The sequence below is a fragment of the Lissotriton helveticus genome, chromosome 7 (assembly GCF_964261635.1).
Source record: "Lissotriton helveticus chromosome 7, aLisHel1.1, whole genome shotgun sequence".
NCBI classification, from domain to species: Eukaryota; Metazoa; Chordata; class Amphibia; order Caudata; family Salamandridae; genus Lissotriton; species Lissotriton helveticus.
Window position 1 is genome coordinate 1,587,448,659 of NC_136068.1, and position 8,772 is coordinate 1,587,457,430.

At 45.7% G+C, this 8,772-nt stretch overlaps 1 protein-coding gene across 2 annotated transcripts; it reads left to right on the forward strand.

Moving 5' to 3' along the window:
• Positions 1 to 1,867: 1,867 nt before the first annotated feature.
• LOC144770546 (ferritin light chain, oocyte isoform-like) lies at positions 1,868 to 8,391 on the forward strand. Of its 2 annotated transcripts, none has more exons than XM_078655150.1 (4): positions 1,868 to 2,084; positions 5,196 to 5,342; positions 7,722 to 7,847; positions 8,116 to 8,391. In XM_078655150.1, exons 1-4 carry the CDS (start codon positions 1,983 to 1,985, stop codon positions 8,272 to 8,274), a joined length of 534 nt encoding a protein of 177 aa, XP_078511276.1. In that variant the 5' UTR covers positions 1,868 to 1,982; the 3' UTR covers positions 8,275 to 8,391. The 2 variants fall into 2 exon arrangements, with proteins under 2 accessions (XP_078511276.1, XP_078511277.1); XM_078655151.1 differs by lacking the exon at positions 1,868 to 2,084 and adding an exon at positions 4,979 to 5,050.
• Positions 8,392 to 8,772: the final 381 nt, after the last annotated feature.

Consider the following 8,772-nt stretch of genomic DNA (forward strand, 5'->3'; position numbering starts at 1 on the left):
GAGCACCAGTTATGTTACACAAGGACACATTCATTTTTTTTTAGGCATGGGGAAATTTTAATTACGTGATTTTCCCAGATCACAGGAGGATGAGCCGACGCTGAGACTCAAACCTGGTTTCCCTGCTTGTAATTTATATTAGGTTGCACACAATTTATATTTAGCACATTAACATAAACACTAAGAGCCTTAGCCAACACCTACGTTGTAGAACACTAGCGACAGCTGCATACCATAGAAATGCTTAAAATAGATTTTTACCTTTTGAATTTTTTACACTGTGCCCAGCTGCTTCTCTTACTCGGAGTGTGCCTGTAATTTTGTCCAGGCCCGGGCCAGGAGTGGAACATTTCCAGTCTGTGAGGGTTCTCACCAGGTGGTGAGAGCAAGGGTCTTGTCTGCAGCGATCCCTCGTGTGCAATGCCATTACTGTTGGCAAAACACATGAAGAGGTAACAGAGCGCAAGAGCAGAAATGGCCAATCATTGCATGGCTTCATGATAAAGCCATACAGTGATTGGTCATACTCCAGAGCCAATCAGATGCTGCTTCCTTGCTGTGATATTTTACCACACAGCATGAGAGCAGCGAGCAGCACCAGGATTGGCTTGGGCAGGAGCACTCAGCGCTCATTAGGAGGCCGGGGTGCTGTGGCTGTAATTTCCCCCAGCTCCCTACTTAAGCTAGTGGAGAGAGGGCTCTAATGTGCATGTCGGGATGGACACCCAAAGGCTGCAGTCCAAACCGACATGCGTACTGAGTCTGGACTGGAGTCTGGAACCAGGTGAGACACAGTGGGAATATCTGGTGTCTACTGCTGTCAATTACTTTGAAGCTCCAGCCCCAGTAAGCCTGCATGCACTCCCCTTCTCACTGAAGATTCAGAAACTGGGCCATAGCGCGGCTTAAAAAAGCTGATGCCAAGGCCAGAAAAGAAACGTTAATATCTATTTATATTTATTAAACATATCTTTATATTTAATGCGGGGGATGGGGTGGTCACTAATAGGGCAGAGAAACGCCCCATGTCCTAATAAAGGAACCGCCCCTGCTAGGCACACACACCTGCTCAGCGCCAGGATACCCTAGCGAGTGCTAGTGCGTTTTACAAATAAACATAGTGCGCTTTACACATACACAAAATAAAACATAACTGCACCATTTGGCCCATTTTCAAAAACACCTTGGGGAAGAAAGATAAGCGAAGGCGTCCAAATATCGTGAAAAATAATTTTGAATGCATGTGGTCCAGTGTGTTTTATAATGCATAACTGTGCAAGAAGCTAGAATTAGAAGCAGAAATACGACACCCTAAAAGATAAGAGTATGCAACATTAACTGTTTTTTCTGCTAAAATTCCTAGAACTCTCAACCTACTGTAAAAATTGTTACAATCTGTTAAATTGAAACCAATATTACTACCCAGCTCAATTTACCATTTGCAACGTACTGTCCCAAAAAAAGACTCCTCCTATTACGCATTGATAGCACCTCAAGGATGTAGGGACCCTCGGCCCCCCACACACGTCTGAATGTCCCCCCCACCCCACCCTCCTCCGCCAACCAAACCAGACCACGACAAGCTGGAGGTGTCGCAGTTTATGACACTTACTGGTTTGCTAACTTGGCAGCCACAGGACGGGCCAAGGCTCCTTATCAAATTCTATGTTTACTATCCCCTTAAAATGTACGCTACACCTAGCTATTACCAGTCATTCTCTTTGCTCAGCAAATTGTGTTGTTTTGCTGAGTCTTAGTGATGCTGCCGCCGACGTGCTGGCCCATCCCATTGGCTGCAGGTGCTGGGCGTGGCCACCGGCACACCAGTTTAAAAAGGCCCCTCTGGGCCGGGTGGCTCCAGAGACATCAAAGATTACGCACAGCGTCTAGCAACCGGTTCCTGCTTCAACAGTGTTTGAACGGAACCAGGTGCTTTACCGGAGCCCGTGCCACCGACTGAGCCCGCTCGCGCCGAGGTCACCATGAGCTCCCAGGTTCGACACAACTACCACCAGGAGAGCGAGGCCGGCGTCAACCGCATCGTCAACCTGCAGCTGCAGGCCTCCTACGTCTACCTGTCCCTGGTAGGTACCGAGTCGAGGCCGTTCCATAGCGCCAAACCGCACTCTGTCTGGCTGCTCCGCGGGTCTAGCCCCTGTGCTGCCTGGGTCCTAACGAGTCAAGCGGGTTAGTTCTGTCGCACGGCTTAGTGAGGCTGGGGTAGGGTCAGTCACATGTATAGTTTACTCTGACTCGGCTCAGACTTAAATTTGTGTCAGAACTTACTTCGTTTTACTCGTCTTTATATTATCGCCGCAACCTCTATGCTTTGCGCATTATATGCAAAATGTTGTGTTCGATAACACTATCGTTTCTGCAGTCTGTGCATTTCAGTGTTGTGGTATAAAATATTTTTCCTAGCCTGTGTATAGCTAAGGCGATTACCTCAAAGCACTTTTATTAAGATCGCTCTATCTCCCGTGCCGCCCACACCGGATTGACAGGTAAACTTCGATGTAAGTTTCGATTTGAGCTCTGGTAGCAGTTACCAGGTCTAACCAAGCCCCTATCCTTCTGCCGTCTCAATTTAAGACACTGGGCAAATGTAACCCTGTTTTGTCTGCATGCGATCACCTTATTTTACTAAGGTGGTGAGCTGTGTGGTGCAAGTTTAAAAGTAAATAGATTTCCCCGTCTTAAGCTGAAAAGACAAACCGCTCTTATCAAATGAATCGGAGGTCCGTATTTAAAATCTAGAACATTAATGGCTCAAAGTGCCAACATGCTGAAAGAGTGTCCTGTGAGATTTTTCCTCTGAATTAATTTTTTTTTTTAAATGCACCTACTTTATTTAGTACATACTGCGGTCCTCCCCATCTCTTCTGCATGTCTTTTCCCTGGGTAGGCTCTCTTGCTAAGCGACTCTATGGAGTTGGTACGTTTGTTTTGTGCTTCTCAATGTGCTACTGCCGGGTGCTGTTTAGAGAGGAAAAACGAAGTCTACCAGCATCTGCACCCTGCAATGGAGGGTTGGCAGGCGGTATGAATGCGGGTGAGTGAGGGCGTTTCAGATGGACTGGACGTGTTGGAGATTTGTAGCTTTACTGGGTTTCAAGGGTGTTTGGCTTTGGTGCGATGCACATTCTGGTCTTGTATGGGGTAGTCTGCCTTCGCATGTTCCCTCTTTGGTGGATTTAGGGGCGTATTTCTATTGTAGGTATGTCAGGGGCTCGTCAGTTTTTTTTTTTTTATTCATCATGCTTATCTTGATTGTTTCTAGGCATTGGAGTACAGGTCCTGTTAGTAGACCTGTCGTGTTAAACTGCAGTAATTTTGTGTTAATCTTTTAGATCGAAACTTACTAAAGTAATTGGTTAGGTCTGGCTGCCTAGTTGGGAGTAATTTGATCAAATCCTACCTCGGGCGCACAAACAATGAACTCCACAAGTACGAGAGGCTGATGCATTCACTACTATATTCTTAGCGCAGAATGCACCCTCTGGTCCATTTTGTGCTAAGAAAAAGGCACAAAATGCAGTTTTTTCTCCCTGTGTACATTGGATAATCTTGTGCATTTTTGCTTTCATTACACAACAAATTACATACTTTACGCCCCTGCTGTTTGTCACCAGGGCACATCCTGATGGGGGCCAGGGTTGTGGCTAGTGCATACGGAGTGAGGGGGTGCTGTTTTTTTCCTGCTGGTGCTCTGGTTGTGGCACACCATAGATCCATACTCTGAGGTGGAGGCACCCTCTGGGCAGGCCCTGTCTCAGTACATTGCCTATGTGACATAGCCATTCGAGACTGCACTTTACAGGGACTCGACTAAGATTGCAGGAGCAGTGTCTGGTGTGGTGGGTCGATGGTTCCACAACACCTGTAATTCTCTGGATTTCGTCTCTCCCTGCCATTTTTAGCCCTTCTATCATAGTACCCCCATAGCTCGCTCTATCCCCTCAGTTACAGATCTGGCTGCTTGCTCCCTTCTAGGTTGTCGCTGACTCCTAGGGTCTGGGTGTTTTTCCTTCCCACCCATCTTATCTGTCTGAGCAGCCAGCTGTCTTTTCAGCAGACCACGACTTCTCTCGGTGCGGTTCAGCCCTTTGGCTGCTGATTACACACACGTGGAGGGTGTGGCGTTGGGGCCTGAAGTTGATGTCTGGGCGAAAGGCAGATTAGTAAACATTGTGTGGGGGAGGGGGCAAACCAGTGTGGCTAACTTGAGACCTCTTGAATAGAAGAACGCTTTATAACTTGATTCACACCCGAAACGCATAAGGAGGTGTTATAACTAAATATTACGGATTTATCCTTCGACCAGAGAACAAGTCCATGGGTCGCTGCAGACCAAACGCGACAGAGGCGAGTGGGGTCCCTGTACTCCGAATGTTGGGCCGGATACTACTCGCAGCTCATCAGCTAACCCTCTGCACACATTCTGTACTGAACAAGGACTATTCCACGCACTGCCACCCTTCTGCCTTTGTAAATCCTGTGAACGAGCTGGTGATTGGTAATGCTGACACTTCTCTAGCACAGCTGTCCATCAGCGCTGCAAGTCATTTCTGCTAAAGCCACTTACCTCCACTCCCTGCAGCCACCATCTAAACTAAACAGTTTAAAAACACACGTGTAAAAGAAACCGGTGTGCGCTTAATGTTCAGCACGTGGTCTTCTGTCCACTACTGCAATTTCTGTTGATAACCCCCTGGCTGGCACTGAAGGATTGTGCCCTGGGCATCCCTGGCACAAACCAGAAACTCTCAGGGAGCTCAAACCACTTGGTCGCTAATGGCTCCAAGACAGGAGTCTTGGGGTGGAATCGTCCAGCCTTGTGTCCTGCAGCCTCCAAGCGCTGGACCCAAGGCTGTGGGTTGTGCTGGGACAGTCGGTCCTCTCCTAGATCTGTGGCCCTTGAGCCCTTCCTATGGCTGGGGTGAGATCATCGCATGGCAATATCTCCACTATAATCAAAGGCCTCAGTTAAGCCATGACTTCATCAGCGGCTGGACCTGTCATTTTGTTGTTGGCTCAGCCTGGAGATGAGGTCAGCACCTCCATGTTTACTTCATGTTCAGCCCCTCCTGGTTCGGATCTGGCTAGAACATGTTTAATAACTGTACCACTCGGATCTTGTAAACAAGAAAACGCCAGTCTTTCGTATAATCTAATCCCCTTTTTTCTTTCTTCAGGGATACTATTTCGATCGTGATGACCAGGCGTTGGCCAGGTTCTCAAAGTTCTTTAGGAAACAGTCTGAGAAGAAGCGGGAACACTCTGAAAAGTTGCTGAAGTTCCAAAACAAGCGTGGTGGGCGTGTAGTGCTGCAGGATTTAAAGGTAGGTATTACTTCACCAGTGTTTACTTTGAGGGCTATTTAAGCATATTGTCATGCCCAGGTGCTGTCTATGCAGCAGTTCAATTGGATAGAATTCCTCATCCCAGCAAATGTGCAGTTTGCACAGTCCATAATCTCTTCTGGTGTTTTCTTTAACAGAGCACATGTTCTAACATGAGTAATCTTATTTTTTAGGTGGCCCCAAAGCTTAAGTGTAGCTAGATGTTAACAGTGCTAGCTCACCAATACACTTGGACTTCGGGTTACTCATACCACTCAACATGCTCTCACCCGTTCTTAATTTGTGCTGGTGATTGCAGGTGCTCAGCAATGTCACCTAGTACAGGGCCAGGACATGCACGCATTTTACTGCTAGCAACAGGCAGATAATTCCGAAGTTAAAGCAGATTCCTGTTCTCTAGGCCCTTCCAGACACACTTCACCCACAAGAATCGCAGTGATCAGACCATCCTACATATCCCTTCCACACAGTACCACCTCACGCAGGGACTGCATTCATCAGCTACATTGGGCACATACATTGTGTGCAGCCATCTTGTTGGAGCTAGGTTCCTTTAGGTTGGACTGGCAGGACATGCAGCTGCAGCTTTGCCTTTCTGAGTGGTGCTGCTAAGGCCCAGTATGACCCCCCCCCCATGCCTTAAACATTACAATACATAGACTTGGGGACTCTGTCATGACTGGTGAGTTGGATTTCGAAGGGAGAGGTACTAAGGCAGAAAAGCCTGCATCCCATTCTGTGACTGATTGTCTCAAACATGTATGCCATGTCTTTGAAACTGTAGTCACCCTTGTTAAAATGAGTAACACTAGCTGTGGGCTGATCTAAGGACAGCTTATCATGGTTGGCGTGCTGAATGTGCTCTTGTCGGGCATGTTTTCTTGTGCATAATGCCCATGTCTGCCAATATGATAAAATGAGCAGCATAATGTCTTGGAAACTACACCAGGGACTTCAACACTAGAAATCAATCCAAATTCGTGCTCTCAAATATGCGCATCTGGAGTTTTGCATGAATCCAATCCTAGAATGAAGTCTAAATGAGTTTTGTTGCCTTTTGTCACAATAGGGGTACCCCTGAATAAATTTCCTAAATCAGGGGTAAAGTACTGTATGAAAAGACCATTTAGAAAATAGATAAAGTGGACCTAGGATAGTGAAAAAGCAGTGTAGGACCAGAATGAGAATTTTTTAATCTATAAATTAGGTTATAATAGAAAATGCATGTTTTCATAAATGATGACTCTTTGAAGTAAAAATATAGCATACAATATTAGTTACAATTAGGGTACATCTAAAACTCCAAATGTGGCCTTTGTAAGATGTACATAATCATTGTATAGTTGTTGAAGCAATTCATTCATACCAGGCCTAATTTAAATAATTAGATACATATCCAACATGAGATTGTTGGTATTAGACATGGATTTGTGTACCAAAAAATTGAAAGAAGCAAAATTGTTCAACACCTAGATAATTTAAAGACTAAGGAGATATGGTCATGGCTAAGATAGTTCATGTCTACGTGAGTTTCAGCTGGATGCCTTTATCCAGTAGCCATGGTGGTCTAGTAAAATTTTGATACATGTAATCAATACGCAACAGAATTTCAATGAGACTGGTGGATTACAGCTCTAAAATTATAGACAAACTGGCTGATAAAGAATAATGGTAGCTCAGTCAATGCAATTTTCTAGCCTCATGCTATTAGACCACTAGTATCCATGTTTATCAGTACAGTTGGATTGGGGGATAGTATACTAGAGGGTCTGTAATCTCAATTCCCCTTGGACCCTGTGGTAAAGTTTATTTTTACACAGCTCAGTCAATGCGCCAGACAAAGCTTGTTGCAATTACTGATGCCTCTTTAATGAACCTTTAGCTATGATTACTTTGGTCTCGTTCTTAAATGTGATAGTAATATTTAGATTTTGCATGGTATGTTCAGAAAGTATGCAATCTGTATCTTCAAAGGCTGTATTAAAGTCCTAAGGCGGGGGAAGCAAATGCTGACGCTGGGGATCGGGTCTGATATTTTTGAGGCAAAATTGCTGAATATGCCGATTTTGAAGCAATTCTAACATCCTAGGATGTAGGTTAGTTGTAGTCGGTGGTGTATCCCCACGATCTATGCTTCACGTCTCCAGCAATAGTGTGCGGAAAACCGTTGTTGCCTTTTATTCAGGAGCTATCAAACCTGCCAGTTCAAACTAAGTATTTAGGTGATTGCTGGTGCTGATACTATCTTGTGACCTATAAGAGCTGGGTGGCTACTAGTGGTGGTGGTGGTGGTGGTTGTAAATATCGGCTGTTGTAACTGGGCACTGAGATGGCTTCACCAATTTCTCTTGCGTGCAGAAACCAGAAGCGGACGAGTGGGGCAACGGCACCCAAGCCATGGAGTATGCTCTGAAACTAGAAAAGACAGTCAACCAGGCCCTGTTGGATCTGCACAAGGTCTCCACCGATCATACAGACCCCCATGTAAGTACAGTTGCCCGGCATGGGGTGACCAGGGAATGCAGACTGTAGCTATGGGGTTTGAAAGGGGTTTTTTGATTTAGTACTTTAAATTGTGAATTGGAAATGCCATCACTAGGATTGCAGACTTTGATCGGTGTCAGGCTTGCTGGACCTTTAAGTTGAGTTTGTTGATGGCCTTGAGATAATGGAGCTGATATGGAATGATGCAAGCTTTTGATAAGTATTTGACCTGAAAACACAATGCCTCTGACCCTCCTTTCCCTTGCAGATGTGTGATTTTCTGGAGAGCCACTACCTAGAGGAGGAGGTGAAGCTCATCAAGAAGCTGGGCCACCACCTGACCAACCTAAAGCGCGTCAAGGCTGCCGAGGTGGGCATGGGAGAGTACCTCTTCGACAAGCTGACCCTAGATGAGGACAGTGACTAGGTGCAGTCATGGTGGCTGCTTTACTGTGGGGTTTAATGCTTTGCTACTAGCGGCTCCAACTGAACATGTTGGTGGAGGCCTTGGGACTGATCTAACTGAATAAAAATGTTAATTTGGCATTAGTGTCCGTCCTGACTCTTTGTGTGCAAGACATTGGGCTACTACTTGTCACTTGGGACTTAAAACAAGTTTAAAAGTTTCTTACGGTGTCAGCTAAGTTAATCTAGTGTGTGTTTTGCGAACATGTTGGGATAGACATGGATGTTGCCACTGACTGAACTCCTTTGCCTCGGCTTGTATTGAGGGGGAGAATACGCACTGTCCCAGTGGGTTGACTTCTTACAATTGTGTAGAGTTCTAGCAATCCTCAACTCCATCGCCAATTACAATTTCTTCCTGTACTGGGAGTTCTTGGGGTGTTAAAGGGTAGTGTTGCTTTCATGATAGTCTGTCCTATTTCTCAACTGTTTGCATGCAAAGCATTGTTGACCAAGGTAG

Excerpts from the sequence above, each read along its gene's own strand:
- LOC144770546 (XM_078655150.1), top strand. The coding sequence starts at position 1,983 with ATGAGCTCCCAGGTTCGACACAACTACCACCAGGAGAGCGAGGCCGGC. Across the intron at positions 2,085-5,195 it reads CCTACGTCTACCTGTCCCTG|GGATACTATTTCGATCGTGA; the intron begins GTAGGTACCGAG and ends TTCTTTCTTCAG. Across the intron at positions 5,343-7,721 it reads TAGTGCTGCAGGATTTAAAG|AAACCAGAAGCGGACGAGTG; the intron begins GTAGGTATTACT and ends TCTTGCGTGCAG.